The sequence below is a fragment of the Catharus ustulatus genome, chromosome 1 (genome assembly GCF_009819885.2).
Source record: "Catharus ustulatus isolate bCatUst1 chromosome 1, bCatUst1.pri.v2, whole genome shotgun sequence".
NCBI classification, from domain to species: Eukaryota; Metazoa; Chordata; class Aves; order Passeriformes; family Turdidae; genus Catharus; species Catharus ustulatus.
Genome location: NC_046221.1, coordinates 55333399 through 55351480, shown reverse-complemented (window position 1 = coordinate 55351480; position 18082 = coordinate 55333399). Strand labels below are relative to the sequence as shown.

Here is an 18082-nt window from a genome sequence, read left to right as displayed (position 1 = left end):
ATTTCAAAGACAAGTATGTGCCGAGAAAGGCAGAAATCCCTCCCTGAGATGGAGATTGCAGGTTCTCTCCCTTCAATGTATTATAATTCAGAAATTAGGAGGCTCTCAGGCAAAGATATGGGTTTAAGCATAACAGTTCTTTACTAATATATCTGCAAGAGAAACAGAAACAACATCAGCTTTGAAAATTAGGGTAAAAACAAAACCAGTAACTTAGTTCCAGTCCTTTTTGGCTGCAGACACTGTCTTCCTGTGCTCACTACCAGTGGTGGTGGGGGCAGGGCAGGTCCCGTGGAGCCCTGAAAAGGGCTGGGGTGAGGACGGCAGAGGCCCAGCGGGCAGAATGGTGGGGAACAACTTCTGCCCCTCACCATGTGGGTTGTGGCACTCGGCTGGGTGCCCAGAGGTGACAGGCTGAATGGGGAGGTGGCAGTAGCCTCACAGTCTCAGAGCAGAGAACCTGGCTCCTGGAGTGGGGATGGCACAAGGCGGATGCAAGCAGCTTCCCAGAAGTCTTCTCCTGACCCTGCTGACCAGCGAGAGAGGGAGACTGCCCCATCCTGACCAAGTCTGTGTCCCAAGAGATCAGAATCTGGGTGCAGCCTGACAAGCACTATTAGCATAATAATGGGGAAAATTACACAGCAAGAAAAAAGGCAGGGGAAGAATCCCCCAAAGGCCAGCAGTTCCTAGAGCCCGTTCCTGTGTGCTATCCCTGCTATCAAGTATCTGATGCGCCAGGAACAACAAGATGACTTGGTCAGTGGGTGGTGCCGAGGTAGCAAATGGGGATGCTGACACAGGGAGGGGCAGGAGCCGCACAGTCCTGGTGTCAGCATCAGCAGCACCAGGGAGTGTCCACTGTGTAGGTTGGCCTGGCTGGAGCTGAGCAATACTGGAGCAGCTATAAGAGCCCTGCCTAGGCCAGATCAGACCAAGCACTCACCTGGCCACCTTCTTCACCTCAGGAACAGGGGTAAGTGTGTGAGCGCTTCTGCTCGCGTCTTCCTGCTCGAGCCCCAGCCCCCGTGGTTGGATGCTACCTCTGCTGCTCTCCTGCCATGGCTGCCCTCTCTTGCAGAGCGCACTCGCAACCCTCACCAAGATGTCCTGCTATGATGTGTGCACCCCAAAAACCAGCGTCACTGTGCCCCAGCCCATTGCTGAGAGCTGCAACGAACTGTGTGCCCGCCAGTGCCCTGACTCGTCTGCCTTGATCCAGCCGCCCCCCGTGGTGGTCACCTTCCCAGGCCCCATCCTCACCTCCTTCCCCCAGCAAGCCGTGGTGGGCTCCTCTGGAGCACCGGCCTTTGGTGGCTCCCTGGGGCTGGGCGGCCTCTACGGCGCCGGCGCCACCCAGGCCTCGGGTGGCCTCTGCACCTTTGGCAGAGCCTGCGCTGCTCCCGCCTGCAGCCCTTGCGCCCTGCCCCGCTACAGCAAGAAGCTCTGGGACACCTGCGGGCCCTGCTAGAGCCACCACAGCCCAGCCAAAACCCCCGCGTGGGTGCCTCAGCCCAGCATGGAGAAGCTGAGCTCTGCAAAAGCTTCCCTGGCCACTTATAGCCTGTGAGACCCAGCCTGCTTGGGGCCTTCTGACCATTGCTCTCCCGTCCTTGCCTGTCCTTCTTGGTACAATAAAGATTTCCTGCATCTAATTCCTGTCTCTTTGGTTCATTTTCACGTGTCAGGAGGGCCATGGGGAAGGGGATGTTTCAACAGATGGAGGGGTAATGGTCAGGCTTGCAGAAACGAAAATGCATGTCCCAAGGAACAGTAAAAGATAAGAGGGAAGGGGACAGTAGAGGTTAATGTTTAGAAGAATGTGGTATCATTAGGGAGATGAGAGGATATGAAGGAGAGCTTTGGGAGTGGGTCAGAGAAAGAAAAGAGGAAGGAACTCCAAGCACTCTATCTGAAGACAGATCCCATTGTTTGTAGGCCATTTGACCAGGAGCTTTTGCACACCTTCAGCAGTGCTGGAAACACGTTTGGCCCTGGAGCTGGCAGCCCTCCAGGGGCAAGGTCTGCCACAGCTCCAGGCCCTCTGTGCCACCGTGGCTCTGCTAAATAACCATGGACAGAAATCAGAGGGAAACTTCCTGCTCTCTATGCTATGTACATTAAATTTAATTGTCATCAAGTCCTTCCCTTTCCCATTTCGATGTTCCTAGACTTTCTTCTTTATAGCTCTCATTCTCTTTGTTTCTCATTTTCTTCTGCCGCATCTCCTTCTTGTCCTTTATCTAGTCCTTCTTCTTTTTCTTGTTCTCCTTCCTCGTCTTATCCTCATTCTTCTTACTCCTTTCCTTCTGATTCTCTTCTTACTCCTTCTCCCTATACTTCTCCTTTTCCTCTAACATTCTCTTCCCTACGTTCTCTATCTTTTGATTCAGTTTCCTTTCTGCTTTGATTTTATCTCCACATAAACCTCCACTCTCTCATTCTCTCTTCTGTTTTCCCTTTCCCCTTCAATTTTCCATTGCCCCCGGCCATCTGTGCATCACCATTTCCCCTCCCACTCTGGCAACTCCCACAGGCCTGGGGTGTTCATTGTGGGAAGATAGGTTGAAAGGATAATACAGAAGGCAATCTCTCCTGATGAATTACACCTTAGGAGTGTAAACACCTGTACTTGCCCAAAGAGTTTTGGTGTTACAAAAGAGTGGTCTTGCTGGCCACAAGTTACTGTGGCCAGTTACAATCACAGTTTGAGTTGGGGCTTGAGACCAAGTGTCTCCTGCAGTTTGGGATGGAGTCTGCTGGCAGTGCTGTGAGGAGGCAAGGGATATGTGGTTCTGCAAGGGACATATAAGGTAAGAAGATGTTGTATGAGAAACAGTCAGGGTAAGGTGTGTGGGGTAATGGACATCTTGGGGTTCAGCCAGCTATGCAGAGAGGAGAGGAGGAGTCAGGGCTGTTTGGAACTGCCTATAAGAAAAGGAGTCGGAGTTGTCAGAGAGAAGTACGCTGAAAGAAGGCATGAAAAGTTTCCAATAAAGGACTGGTGATGATGCCAGTGCAGTCCATCTCGACATAATACCTGCAAAATTTAATGACGTGGCAAAAGGAGACAAAGAGATAGGAATGGGTCCAGGAAAACTTTATTGTACAAAGAATGACAGGAGAGGACAGGAGAGGGAGGTTGGCCAGACCCCTGCAGGCCAGGTGTCACAGGCAACAGGAGGCCAGGGCAGCTTGTGCAGAGCTCAACATCCCCATGCTCGGCTGAGGCGGCTGCAGGGGTTCGAGCTGGGCTGTGGTGGCTCTAGCAGGGCCCACAGGTGTCCCAGAGCTTCTTGCTGTAGCGGGGCAGGGCGCAAGGGCTGTAGGCGGGAGCAGCGCAGGCTCTGCCAAAGGTGCAGAGGCCACCCGAGGCCTGGGTGGTGCCGGCGCCGTAGAGGCCGCCCAGCCCCAGGGAGCCGCCAAAGGCCGGTGCTCCAGAGGAGCCCACCACGGCTTGCTGGGGGAAGGAGGTGAGGATGGGGCCGGGGAAGGTGACCACCACGGGGGGCGGCTGGATCAAGGCGGACGAGTCAGGGCACTGGCGGGCGCACAGCTTGTTGCAGCTCTCAGCGATGGGCTGGGGCACAGCCATGCTGGTTTTGGTGGGGTACACAGGTAATAACTGCATCTGGGGGACACAGGTCATAGCAGGACATCTTGGCATGACAGAGATGAGACTTAAAGAGAATTCAGAAAAACTGGGGTTAGAAGAGACATGGAGATCTCCTGATTCAGCAGTGTACTGCTCCCAGACCTGCCACAGACCCTGACTGGCCAAAGCCACACAACATTTCCCACACTGCCCAGCATTGGCACTCTGCCAAGCTGCCCCCTCATTGCCCCTGATCATTAAATCCCCAGTTCGCACAAGCCCTGCCCAAGTCCCTGTGCCCAGCCTGACTCCGGCCAAAGGCTTCATCTTTGATCTCTCAAGGATGCTGAGCCGGGCCTGGCTGTGCCAGGCTGGTGCCCGCATGCCCTCTGCCCTGGCAGCTCTGGTAGCCAGGGAGGGACCTGGCCAGGAGGCAGATCCCCACAGGACCCACCTGGCTTTGGGCTGAGCAGAGCGAGGCCACAGCAGCGGATGCAGCCCTGGGCCAGGACAGCACTTTTATGGGTGGCTGCAGAGGTGGGGAATGTGTGTGGGGCCCAGGCCCAGCCTCAGCCCTGCTGCCACAGGGCTCTTCTGCTGACTGCTGGTTTTTCTGGCTGTCCCCAAGCTGCACCATCAGCTCCTGCAATTATCCTGCTGGGATGCTGCCAGTGCCACTTCCTTGGCCACAGCAGCTACAGGAAGACCCTGCCATGTGCCAATGTCGATGATGGGCAGAGGGCAGAGCTGACCCAACACTCAGGGAAAGACAGCTCCTGTGAGGCCCTGCCTACACACCCAGCATTGGCCAGCCAAGTGGAGTTGGACTTCATTTGACCCCCAGGCATTACCAGAGAGCTTTGTGACACAGGGAACAAAGAGCCCTCATGCTAGCTCTGAGATACATGGCATAAGGATCAGAAACCCCCAAAAAAGCACAACAGAGCTCAGGGATATGTCAGCCCTGCCCATGTCACCTCCAAGCCCCTTAGATGTGCCCCTTGAGCCGAATTCCTGTGTGCCATCCCAGCTATCAAGTATGTGATGTGGCAGCAAGGACAAGAGGGCTTGGGTAATAGGAGGTGCTGGGATGGTACCTGGAGATGCTGACTCAGGGAGGGGCAGGGGTTGCACAGCGCTGGTGTCAGCAGCAGAACCAACTGCAAGGAGTGTTCACTGTGCAGATTGGCCTGTTTGGAGCTGAGCAATGCTGGAGCTGCTATAAAGGCCCTTCATGGGCCAGACTGGGCCATACACTCGCCTGGCCACCTTCTCCTTCTAAGGGACAAAGGGTAAGTGTGTGAGCGCTTCTGCCCAAGGCCCTCTGCTCCAGCTGTGGCCACTGCGGCTCAGGCGCTGCCTCTGCTGCTCTCCTGCCATGGCTGCCATCTCTTGCAGAGCACCCTTACATCCCTCACCAAGATGTCCCGCTACGATGTGTGCACCCCAAAAACCAGCGTCGCTGTGCCCCAGCCCATCGCTGAGAGCTGCAACGAGCTGTGCGCCCGCCAGTGCCCCGACTCGTCTGCCTTGATCCAGCCACCCCCCGTGGTGGTCACCTTCCCCGGCCCCATCCTCACCTCCTTCCCCCAGCAAGCCGTGGTGGGCTCCTCTGGAGCACCGGCCTTTGGCGGCTCCCTGGGGCTGGGCGGCCTCTACGGCGCCGGCGCCACCCAGGCCTCGGGTGGCCTCTGCACCTTTGGCAGAGCCTGCGCTGCTCCCGCCTACAGCCCTTGCGCCCTGCCCCGCTACAGCAAGAAGCTCTGGGACACCTGCGGGCCCTGCTAGAGCCACCACAGCCCAGCCCAAACCGCCGCGGCCACCTCAGCCCAACATGGAGAAATTGAGCTGTGCAAAAGTTGCCCTGACATTCTGCAGCCCGTGATACCTGGTCTGCCTGGTGTTTGCCCACCATCCCTCTCCCCTCCTCTCCTGCCTTTCTTGCTGCAATAAAGTTTTCTTGCATCCAGTTCCTGTCTCTTTGTCTCCTTTTCCCAAGTCAGGAGGGTCCCATAGATGGGGGAGTTGCAAGAGTGGAAGGGGAAATGGTGTTTCTGGGAGAACTGAAAATGGAAGGAGAAGGGAATGGTAAGATAGAAGAGGGAAGGGGATAATATAGGTTAAAGTGGAGAAGAACATTGAATCATCTGGGAAGTGGGAGGATATGAAGGAAATCTCTGGGAATGGGTCTGGGAAGTAAAAGAAGAGGGAGAAGGGAAATGGGGAGGAGAAGGTAAATGTATTCTGAGATGTATTCTGCTTAGGTGGAGACCTAGGTGTGCCCTGACATTTGCCTAATGGCCAGTTATTTACCTCCTGAATGATTACGTGAGTTTTCATTCATATCAGCAATGATGACATATGATGACATTCTTGTTAACTCAGATTCAGGTTTTTTTTCTTCCTAATACTGATTTTAATCCATGATCAGTGTTTATGCTGCTCTCATGATTTTAACAGATATGACTTTCAGTATTAAGATCCGAGTTTTAAATTTGTGTAAAAACATGAACAATATGCTAATTTGAGAAATACACCAGCTGACTGGAAATAACAAAAATAATAAGGGAAAATGAATCTACTGGATGATTTAGTGTCTAGGGTTTTTTAACCTAGAGACAATTAACATATTTTGAATTTATTTTTCTGGGTTTTGATGCTTTTATAAAGGCTTGCCAGGAGCTCTTAGCTTGAGAAATCACAAGCAGTTCCCCTTTCATTTCTCTGTTCATGAATATTGAAGGATTAGTTGGAAATACTGTGCAGCTGCCAATTCCATGGCCAGTGACAGGGTTGCTGGGTCATTCTGTGGTCTCAGGCATGAGGAACACCTGCAGATTTTGGAGTAGGAGAAAAGAACTGCATTGCTTTGATGGGCATAGCAAAGGCCTTATCTCATGGAGGGTTTGCACAGTGGTGCTCAGCTTCTTCAGGTTGAGTTTTAGGATCCAGCTCTGAATAGGGGTGAGGTTTTAAATAGCAGCCTAGCACAGTACTGGCTTCTCTAGTAGCCAGCTGCAGCAAAGGAAAAGGGAATTTGGCCACATCACTTATATACTGCTGATATGCACTGAGCTCATTCAAAGCCAGAAGAGAAATTCTGCTTAAAGAACCCGAGACAGAAGATGATGGCCTTCATATGATTTGATGAAGCAGGAAATATTTTTTTAAAATGACAGTACCTTTTGTAAACATAAGTGTTCGTAAGTCCCCTGGGACCTTGATATCAATGTGTAGAATTCATTCTATTGGAGGCCACCTGAGAAGAAGTTTGAGGTGCATTGACCAGGTGATAAGTAAAAGACAGGCAGAGATATGAGGCATATAAAAATGATCAGTTTACAGGGTGCAGAATTTCAAATATTTCTCCTAAAATTAGAATAAGAGGAAATAATTCATTCTGCAGTCACTAGCTCAGCTTTCCTGTCTGGGAATAAATCCCAGGTCTTCCCAGCAGTCAGGAGGGAGCTGCTGCCAGGGGTGAGGAGGCTGCAGAGGCAGACATAAAAAACATGGACACCAAACTTTGCTAGTGCTGGAAAGGGTGAGCAATGTAAAATGTTCATAAACAGAAAATCACCAGGTTAGGCCTGGTGACTTCTGCCAAGCATCAGAGCACCATGGGAGGAAAAAACTTGCTAAACTTTGCTAAACCTCTCCCTTAGATAGTTAACTCTGACGCACCCATAGGACAGGTAAACTGTGGAGTTATATATCATGTAAGCATGCCAGCTAAATCTTCAGTGCCACCCTGGAAAATAGTGCTCTGAAGACCCCCACAGAGAAAAGAGCAATGTGTACAGTAATTGAAATCCTGAAGATTGAACTCTATACAGTATATTGCTCTGTTTTTGAGGGGCTATCATGTTTACAAATAGAAACTTTTGGATTATTGAAATTACTTTCTACTACATTTGCTACCTAGATGCTACACTAACAGATTTTTTTCCTCAAGAATAAACTTCTTTAAAGATTTTATCCTAGTGGTTCAGACCACTATTTAGGGATAAGTTTGTGCCGGAGAGGTGGGATCTACTGTTGCTTTGGCATCACATGTGCCTCTGTGCAAGCACACACAAACCAGTGAGAGTGCATCTCAGCAATGGTAGAGAGAACCTCACTGGTGGTAAGCAAGATATGGGATAAGATACAGGACATTCTGCTTGAATCTGCTAAGCTGGCACATATAAGCCAACAGGGCTCCCTGCCTGCAGTATGAAGACCTCGACAGAAACCATAATCCTCCACTATTTTACAGTGGAACTACAACTGAATTGTGCCTGTGAGTTGAACATATTTATGCACTGAAAATATATGAATGCTTTTTATTTTAAGGATCTTGATTCCCCATGCTGCTTCCTTCTCTGTCTTATCCATTTTCTTTAATACTTGCCTTATTTTTGCCTCTCCCTGCTTTGCAGGTACCTTCTTTGTAGTGTGCTTTCTATAACAACTTCCAAAACAGATTTCACCAGTATCATTTCCCTTTCTCTACTTTAGAGGATAAAAAATTAAATCATGTTTCACATAGTGTTCTCATTTGAGTCCTGCAGCAGAAAGCAGCAACAAGAAGCTACTCAACCCACAGGAAAGGTACTGTTTAGAGCCCATGACCAACTTGTGTTACTGTGCTAGAGACACTTGCCATGTTCTCTAAAGGTATATTTTCTTCTATAGTATTCTTACTTGGTAGCAGCTATTTTGAAATAATTTTAGTTTCTTCTTGTTGTGCTATATAACAGTAGCAAAAATATTTTTCAACGATTTAGAAACTACCAAAGGTTCTAATAATGATGGATCTATGCTCCCAAACGTAAAGACAAATCTTAATCCTTCACATACTTACCTTAATGTTTATGTGAAATTTATCAAAGAAAGGTTTTCCTTCTCTTGTGTATATTTTACTTCAAGCTGTGGACTTAAATAAACTTTTTCATTAATTGCAAATGTTCTGTAAGATTTCCTTTCAGCCTTATGGTCTCCTTAGTATAACGTACCTAATTAACAGCCAATTGCAGGATGAAAGTAAGCTCCCTCATGCACAAATTCATTTGGAAGCAAAGTCTGATCTGCTACATTTTTGTCTTATTGACAAAAGAATCACCAAGAGTGAGGTTTCTCTTGCATTACAGAGTGCCTTTGTTATGCTGACAGCCAAAGGGAGCATGCTAGTTTTAAATGGAGATCTTACCTGAGAAACTGCTAACATAAAAAATATGGACGTTTGTGTCACCATTTATGAAATTATTTATCTAAAGTCGTTTGTTCCTTGTGGTTCCTAAAAGAAAATACAACATTTTGTATTGAACAACGTAGATAGAATTCCTAGAGAAGAGATCTTCCAAGCATTTGGATTGATTTGCATTGGTCCTTTTGAGGTTCAATCTGGCAGGATGGGGAGGGAACAGACTGTTGAAAAGTCTGCCTGGCATCACATATTGTCAGTATAGAAACAGAGGGCTTTACCTGCTTTTATTGAGTGAAAAAGATGATTAAAAGGGAAAAAAATCATTGCTTAAAAGGTTGAAAAGCATATACATTATTACATTATGCCTGTTATTACATTATGCCCACCAGGCATAATAGAATAATAATAGGATTGGTTACCAGAGATACCTTCTCTTTTAACACAAGCAAAACACCTGTCAAGTTCTTTTAGCATCTTATACAAACACTCATGAAATTTTCAATAAGAAGACAAGGAGAATGAAGATAAGAAAACATATATGTAATGTAGGTAGGTCTTGTTTTGTAGTGGGATATGCTGGAAAAATAGGTAAGGTGGAAATATTTGGGAGAGATATATAGAGAGGCAGATAACTATTGACTGAATGTGGTATGATTATAACTGTCTGATTAAAAACTGTGAGTGTGGATCTGGCATGCAGATGGAGGAAAACCCTCTTATAGAAGATGCAGACAAAGAAAGAGCTGTTATTTGGGCTAGAAAATATAAGTTTCTCAAGCTATAGACATGTTTTTGTCAACAGTGAGTTTGGAGTGGAACAAAGTATAATAATGAAGCATAATATTTGATGTGCCTGCTACAGGTTTTAGCATAGCAACCCAAGATTTATGTCTCAAACAACATGAAACTGGAATTAGTTCTGACAGGCTTACAAAACTACCTGCCAGCAGCCAGGTGGGGTTTTTAAAAATTATGTTATTGGGTTTTTTTAAGGAAGATGACATTTGGAGTTTGGATTAAAATACTTGGAAATTGAGAGACAATTAAGCATCCTGTATAGAAAAGGAAGCTGTCACTGGCAGAAGGTGGAGAGACAGTTGTGACTGAGGCTACACACAGAAGGCTTCAACACTGAAATGTCACAGGCTTCATGAAGGGCTCTGCAAGAGGATTTCAAATACAAAAAAAAAAGTTGATTAGGATATGGGTCAGGATATTCTAACAGCTCCAGAAGAATGGGTGAAACTATGTTATTTAGGAGTTGGAGCTTCGCACTTAAGAGTTTTGATAGCACTTTTAGGAAAAGCTGCAGTGTAGAGTAGCTGGCTCAAGTTTGGGATTGACCCTATTTACTACTCAGCCAAGACACAAAAATAGAAATGCATGACAGAGAAGTATTTATTGGCTAAAAAGGTACGGTATTTCTCCCTGGAGCCATATATGTATAAAGAGGGACAATATGCCTATATGTCATTAACATGAGGATTCACAGCATGGTATTGAAAATGAAGGCAGATGTAGGAGCAGCAAAGCTCTTGACTTTCAAGGATCCAGAAGGCAGTGGGCAAAGGCCCTAGGTCAAGCTTAAAATAAATGAGCATAATTTTACAACTCCAGAGCAAAAGGCAAAACTTAAGCAGCCTTCCTGTTAGGGAACTTGTCCAAGGGTATTTAGAGGTAAAGGTAATGAGACAGAAATTAGATTTAAACAAATATGCTGGACATGAGGAACATAGAAAAGAAGAATCTTGAGCTGTATTTAGTGCAGTCACATACAGATAAACTAATTTCTGAATTCCTCAAATCTGAGTTTGAGGTAAATGTGCTGCAAAAGTCTGGCAAAAAGCATTTGGATAAATAGTAAAAGTGGAGCATAATTTTATGTGTGGTATTTATGAAAAGGGCTGCACTGATTGAGGTACTCCAAAGAGTGATGGCAGCTTAAGATGCTGTGGGTGCAATAAAGCCACTGTGAATACCAGCTGAAATGAATCAATATCTTCTTCCTAAATCCATTCATTTGCAGATCGTGGTGGCTGGGCAGAGCTTACTAAACTGTGCTCACTCTGTGTGTCTTCAGAGAGAGGATTGGAATTAGAACTGAATGTATTTCTGAGAGTGAATGTACATGAAAGACTATTTCAGTGTGAGCAATTACCCTATAGCATAGTCAGTGCATTTGCTCATATCTAAGAGAAATGGATTCATGACTTCCAGTATAAAATTGCTGCCTGGTGTTTTATAACATAGGAGTAAATAAGGAGTGTGACTTTTATAAAATTGAGATGGAAGTCCTGCATTTTGCCTCACCTCAGGAAAATATAAAGTATGTGTGGAAAGAAAAGGAAAATACTGCTTGAAGAAGAAGTGCTGTTGCAGGGAAGAATAAGCAATTGTACCAGGTGCTGGATGTTGGATATTCTTTCTGGCCAGAAATGGCACATATTACAAAGGAAGTTGTCCTGTAAAATTAGCTGAAGCAGTATCAGTTATGAGTTACCAGCACAGTTACTTTTGCTTGAAGGTCTACAACATACTTTTGAAGTGTGACAGTTATTTATACAGCATGGGATATTTAAATTTGCCTCATGTTGGACAAAGTATAGGCTCTGAGAAGGGCATTATACAAAGGCAATAGGGAATCCATCAGTCCTAGAGATATTCCAGCAAAGAGAGGCTTATACAGTGGGAAAGGGTTTGATTTCCTGTGGGTACACTTAGCAAAGGACTTAGCAAAGGTGAAAATGGCAACTAGAAAAGAAGGAAAAAAAAGACTTAAAGTCTGGATCTCCCCTTGTTTTGCTGCACAGAGCAGATAGTGCTGATACACGACTGAAAGGAAGGAGAGAGAGGCAGTAAGCCAGTATGGTAGAGCAGATATTGGGGTGGGTGACATACTTAGAAGTGGAGGAAATGAGAGATAAGAAAGAGGCAGTTTAACAATTGCCTGCAAATAAAACCAGAGGATAGTTACAGAATATACACACTGACATTATTGAAAAATGGTCACAAGCTTTCATAAGCTGCAAGAGGGAACAAGGATGTGGCACTGGGAAGTAATGAGATGAGAAGGCATGTTTTTAATCATCACAGGAGCCAGAAAAAGGAGCATCATGCTTATCACATCTCCCAGCACAGCTCCACAGATTTCTGTGCTTAGCACAGGAACATTGGGCAGGCAGGGCTTTGTTTGGGAATACATCCCCTCTGCCTTTCTATGCAAGGCTTAGAAGTTATGGAAGTGCAGATGGGATGTGGATGTGTGTCCTGAAAGGGGAAATATGGCCATCTATTCTGCCAGGCAGTGCCATGCAAAAAGGAATGGGTTTGGGTGCTTCCTGAGGTTGACTGTTGCACCTGGTATTCCCCAAAAGCTGCAGATCTATTCACATAATATCGATGTAAGGAGAATTTGAACACTGTGAGTCTATTTTCCATTTTAAATGCAGAACTAGATGAAGAGAGGGATACTTGAGAGTAATGGCCTCAAAAAAAAGCAATCATAACCAGTTGAAAGAGCAGTTTCTCCTCTGATCAAGTGCCCCACAATAGTTCTATACAGCTAACCTGTGGGGTTTTGCAGGCAGTAATGTCTTCTGGAGAGAGGATCACCAGCAAATTCTGTGTTAAGCCGAGGACTGCTTGCTTTGCCCCTGCATTTTGACAGCCGCCTTTCTGCTAGATTAATGATTTGCAGAGCAGCTTTGTGGACTGGATTTGTGAGGATGATCTGGTTTAAAAAAAAAATAACTGAGAGGAAAAAGAAAGTTATTTTTAACCCAAATGGGATCATTATTCATGCTTAACAGGAGAGCTTTACCAAGTCAGGAATGCACATGCAGGCAGGAAGCATACTGCAGAGCAGGTTATGATCTCAGCTGCTTCAGGTGGGGCTGTGGGGCCTGGCTTTTAGCCTCTGCTGGGAGGTCAGCTTCTGCAAACACGGCAGGTTTCACTCTGCTCCAGGGCTTTTTGCAACCCATTGTTCTGGAATTGAACTGCAAAAGGTACAGTAAATTCACGAATACAAGCCGCACGGAGTATAAGCCGCATATCCGGTGTGTTGGCAACATTGATGTCTTTGTCAATAGATAAGCCGCACCCGGAATATTAGCTGCACTTTAGTTTGCCGCAAACTTTCACAAAGTCGTCATTTAGTAACACAATCGCGGGATCGCTGGGGCTTACTGGCTTACTGCCGACCTCGGAAACATTGTTTCCAAGTGAAAAAAGACACACCCTTTATTTATAAGCCAAAAAAGACAGGAACAATAGTATGGTCATTTTGCGAGCATTCCCAATGGATCCGTGTTGCCTTTAAACAGCCGCTCAGCCACACGGGCAGGCAGCTGAGCTCCGAGCGGAGCCACATCTCCGTGCTGGCACAGGAGCGGCCGTTGTAGCCCTCGCAGCCCCGCGGGGGGAGCGGCCGTTGTAGCCCTCGCAGCCCCGTGGGGGGAGCGGCCATTGTAGCCCTCGCAGCCCCGCGGCCGAGCGGCCGTTGTAGCCCTCGCGGCCCGCGGGGGGAGCGGCCGTTGTAGCCCTCACAGCCCCGCGGGGCGAGCGGCCGTTGTAGCCCTCGCAGCCCCACGGGGCAAGCGGCCCCGTTGTAGCCCTCTCCCTGCGAGCCGAGCGGCCGTTGTAGCCCTCTCCCTGCGGGCTGAGCGGCCGTTGTAGCCCTCTCCCTGCGAGCCGAGCGGCCGTTGTAGCCCTCTCCCTGCGGGCTGAGCGGCTCCCCCAGCCCTCTCCCTGTGAGCCGATTGCCCGCTTCATCCCTCTCCCTGTAGGGAGAGAGGCTCCGCCAGCCCTCTCCCTCCGAGCCCAGCCAGCCCCGTAGCCGCACAAGACTGAAAACACTTTAAAAAGTACAGAAAAATATCACACACTTTATCGAACTGCCAAGGTAACTCACCCCGATAACAACCCCCGCCCCTCAGTAACGCCGCCATCCACAGGCAGGCAATAAGCTGTTCTCTGATTGGTTCATCGTCGGAACAACGGGAAACCATGGATTTCAGACTGTTTTGGCTCGGGACTGGACCAGCATGATACTAGGTAAGGGCAGATATCACATTTTTGTCCATAGATTAGCCGCACCGGAATATTGGCCGCATTTCCGGGTTTCCACAAAAATTTTAGTCTTCTTACTGTGGCTTGTATTCGTGAAATTACTGTAACTGTTTAAGGGTGCTGCTTTTCCAGGAAACATACCCTCACTTTTATTTTTGAAGAGTTTTAGGTTGGGAAAAGGTAAAATCCATTCCTTCCTTCCTTCCTTCCTTCCTTCCTTCCTTCCTTCCTTCCTTCCTTCCTTCCTTCCTTCCTTCCTTCCTTCCTTCCTTCCTTCCTTCCTTCCTTCCTTCCTTCCTTCCTTCCTTCCTTCCTTCCTTCCTTCCTTCCTTCCTTCCTTCCTTCCTTCCTTCCTTCCTTCCTTCCTTCCTTCCTTCCTTCCTTCCTTCCTTCCTCCCTGCCTCTGTCAAGGGAGGCCATTGTAGGAGTAGAAGGCAATGGATTTCTCCATTCTGACCCTCTGGACAGCTGTCTGGGGTAGGCTGGGCTCGAGGCTTATAGGGTGAACAAGAGAAAGGTCATGCAAAAGGAAAATCCTGGTTTTGAAATCAACACTAATCCAGTTTCTTTATAATTTAGGATGTCATCATTGTGCTAAACCATCTCTTTGTAGCAGTGGCACGACCAAGCACAACAGAGACAGTGCCCAGCTTGGAGGGAAAACTATGGATTTGCTACCACAAAGGTATTAACCAAGGCAGGCTGAGGCACATCTTGACTAAGGCCAGTCATCCTCTGCCCACGGATGTCTTTTGTATGAGCTGAGAAAGCATCCCACATTTCTTAAGCCTTGCCGCAACTCCTGAAGTACAGTAATTTCACGGTTATAAGCCACACCATTTTGACTAAAGTTTTGGTCCGTACCTGGAAGTGCGACTTGTACTCTGGAGTAGAAAATATATGAATGATGTTCAGAAATTTTCCAACCCAGAAGTGCGAGCCCAAAGCAGCCCTGAGCCGAACCTGAGCACACGCTGCCCTGGCGGTGGGGCGCTGATATTTCTCTGTATTTTTTTCAGTGTTTTCAGTCTTGTGCAGCTGCTTGACTCCCTGCCCACCTGGCTCCCCAGCCGCCTGCGTGGTTCCCTGCCTGCCCGCCCGCCCGGCTCCCCGGCCGCCCATACGGCTCCCCAGCTCCCCGGCTGCCTGCCCGCCTGCATAGCTGTGCGACTGCCCAGCTGCACGGCTGTTTAAAGGCAGCGTGGATCCGTTGGGAATGCTTGCAAAATGACCACACTATTGTTCGTATCTTTTTCCACTTTAAATAAAACTTGCAGGGTATTCTGCCGCAGCTATTGTCTGCATCTTTTCTCGCTTGGAAATAATGTTTCCAAGGTCAGCACCTGTCAGTAAACTCCGCGATCCCGTGATTCTGTTACTAATTGGCAACTTTATGAAAGTTCGCTGCGAACGAAAGTGAGGCTTATAATCAGGCGCGGCTTATATGTTGACGAAGACCTAAACGTTGCTGACACCCGGACATGCAGCTTATAATCAGGTGCAGCTTGTAATCGTGAAATTACTGTACATAAATTAGTTTCTCCCCTTCTTTCCTTGTTTTCTTTTATCCTGTGAGATTACTAAACTGTGAGTCTGCCTTTTCATAATGAGGCCAGAGTACGTTGGAATTATCTGCGGGCATCAGTTAATAAATAGCAGCATTAAAGGCAAAGAGCTGGCTGGGCTGATGTGTGTCAGGCCGGCACAGGGCAGCAGCCCCTTTCTGGAACAGGCAGGATGAGTGGGGCCAGGAGGGTGCAGATCCTCTGTGTGCCTACTGCAATTAAACTAAATTGCCTGACTCTCTTATCCTCACCCCTGCCTCAAAAAGCCAGGGTATAAATTGCTGTCAGGATGTGGCTGCTAATGAGACTGAACTGCACAATGTCCCCTCTGCTGTGCTGGAGGAGGGTGAAATGGGAGAGGGTGGGTGCATCCATGTGGACAAAGAAATCTCACAACTGACTCTACGGGAAAGCCATCAGTTCTTATTTATTACTTGAGTAGCTGTAGCAAGCCATTAAACAGTTAACACTCATCATCTCCGAAGAAGATAGGATCAATGTAAACAGAAGCATTATTTACTTGGTATTCCTTTATTATTATTATTTTGTGCAGAACTTGTAAGGTTGCTTATCAGTAAGGCTGCCCAACATTTTCCTTTGGTAAAAGCTGTTTTCAATTGCTTCTAGCAATTCTTAACCATTTGGACTGTAATTTTCCACACCAGATACTTGGCTCAGACCAAGTAGATTTGGAATATTTCCAAGACATTGTGGTTTATGGGTTTTGTTGGTTTTGTTTTTTTCCTTTTTTTTTTTTTTTTTTTTTTTTGGGGCATTACCTGGGGAACATATATTCTTTTGTCCACGCTAAAATTTAAAATTTTAAAATGTGTTGAAGTGAGAAGGTAATATTTGCTGTCCCATTGTGATATGCCAAGATTTGGCAATATTATAAAATTATGGAAAAAATATTTTAAAAAAATCAGAACTGAGCACTGTCCTTCCCCTGCCAGCTCAAGGGTAATGGGATGTTGTGCTCCGAGAGTAATTGAGCAAATAATTATGTGCTGTTTGTTTGCTGAGTCTGTGGTTCAGTTTTCAGGACAAAGCTTGAGGATTTCTGTGTTTCTACATGTGTTCGTGAGGCAAAAGTGAGACCAGCTTATTAAATTCAGCTCCCAATGCAATAAGGAAATATTTTCCTTTTAATAAGGACTGCACGGTTTGGCCTTTGAGTGTGTGTAACTCACACCTCTCTGTCTCTAATACAGGATTTTATTTATTTTTTACGGAACTTGGTCAGGAAATAAATGAAAATTGCCTTTCACTCTTCTGGAAAAACACAGAAATTAGACATAAATAATAATTCCCATAGAATGTCACGTGTCCAGGTATTATTCTAGTTACAATTTTGTGACATTAGCAAAGCAAGTAAAATCTTGTGTTTGCTTCTGTTTGGATCAAGGAACCTAGAAACAGTGACAGTCTATTTATTTTTTTTATGGTTGCTGAACCTCTACTAAGAGGTATTATGCATGCTGTTTGATTTTTCTGCCTTTACATCCTCACATCCCCATGGTTACTGTTTGATTAAACTTTGATCAAAGAAAAGACAAATTATATTGTTAATTATTTGACCCCCATGTGGAAAGGGCTCTATGGGTAAGTAAGTAAATTCTCATTCATACAGGCACAAATTCTGAAATATTTCCCAAGTAGAATTTCCACTCTTAGAGAAAAAAAATGGTGTTTAGCAGACTGTGCATGATATAGTCTTTTATTTTGTTCCTAGTAAAAACTTGTCACTACTTATTTGTTCATCTTTTGACTAGAGCTGCCTACTTGAAAAATGAAAGAACACTCTAAAAAACACCCTTGTGTTCCATGTTAGTGACATTAGGCAATCGATGCTTGATTAGAAAATCAAAGCTGCTTCGTTTTCATTTTTTGAAAATGGATGCTTATTTGCATTCATTTCAGACTGAACATCAAAGATGGGATAGGTTGGTTATGTTCCTGCAATGCTGAGCAACTTGAGTGTGCTAGAACAGAGAGAAGTGACCCCCTGGTAACAACAGGGCATGTGAGCAGCCCTGCACCCTTCATGTGCACATATACATACATAGTCTATATTAGGCATCTCAGATTGGACCAACTAATAAATGCTCAACTGGATTCAAGCATCAGCAGCATGTTTTTGTCTGATTCATGAGGAGCCAGCTCAGGCTCAGTGCATGCTGCTTGCAAGGCTTCACTGAGTAGCAGTGCATGTGTCCAACTGCGCCAAGTACATGGTCAGGGAGACATTCCCTGTGGGCTTGGCCTCTGAGGAGGCCTGTTTGAGTGTTTTACTGTGCCTTTAGAAGTACATCTTCCAGTGGGACATGGCTGGTTCTTCTCTGTGCAGAAATGAGTGGGGCAGTTTCAGACCAGACTGAGGTATATCAGCCTAGGGAGTGACAGAGGAATTGCAGATAGTTTAACAGGCAAATGTAGCTGGAGACAGGCTGTAGACTCAGTGTGGGAGTCAGGACAAATCTGGTTTTAGAGGCCTGGGATATTTGTCATAGTATTTGCACTGGCAAGAGAAGAGGAAACTCCTGTAAAAATAAAGAGTTATGGAACCCCATTACAGTCAATGCTGTAAGCACGGGGCTGTGCCAAGTGAGTGGAAAAGAGGGATTCTCATTTGTTTTATGCTGCCTGAGGCAGCTAGAAAGAAGT

At 46.5% G+C, this 18082-nt stretch overlaps 3 protein-coding genes across 3 annotated transcripts; 2 read left to right on the top strand and 1 right to left on the bottom strand.

The window, feature by feature from the left end:
• Positions 1–1105: 1105 nt before the first annotated feature.
• LOC117005194 (scale keratin-like) lies at positions 1106–1471 on the top strand. Its single transcript, XM_033076624.1, has one exon. It carries the CDS (start codon positions 1106–1108, stop codon positions 1469–1471), a length of 366 nt encoding a protein of 121 aa, XP_032932515.1.
• Positions 1472–3265: 1794 nt separating this feature from the next.
• LOC116993218 (scale keratin-like) lies at positions 3266–3649 on the bottom strand. The gene has a single exon (XM_033053643.1). The coding sequence runs from the start codon at positions 3647–3649 to the stop codon at positions 3266–3268; it is 384 nt and encodes a 127-aa protein (XP_032909534.1).
• A 1368-nt stretch (positions 3650–5017) lies between these two features.
• On the top strand, positions 5018–5383 carry LOC116993161 (scale keratin-like). The gene has a single exon (XM_033053540.1). It carries the CDS (start codon positions 5018–5020, stop codon positions 5381–5383), a length of 366 nt encoding a protein of 121 aa, XP_032909431.1.
• Positions 5384–18082: the final 12699 nt, after the last annotated feature.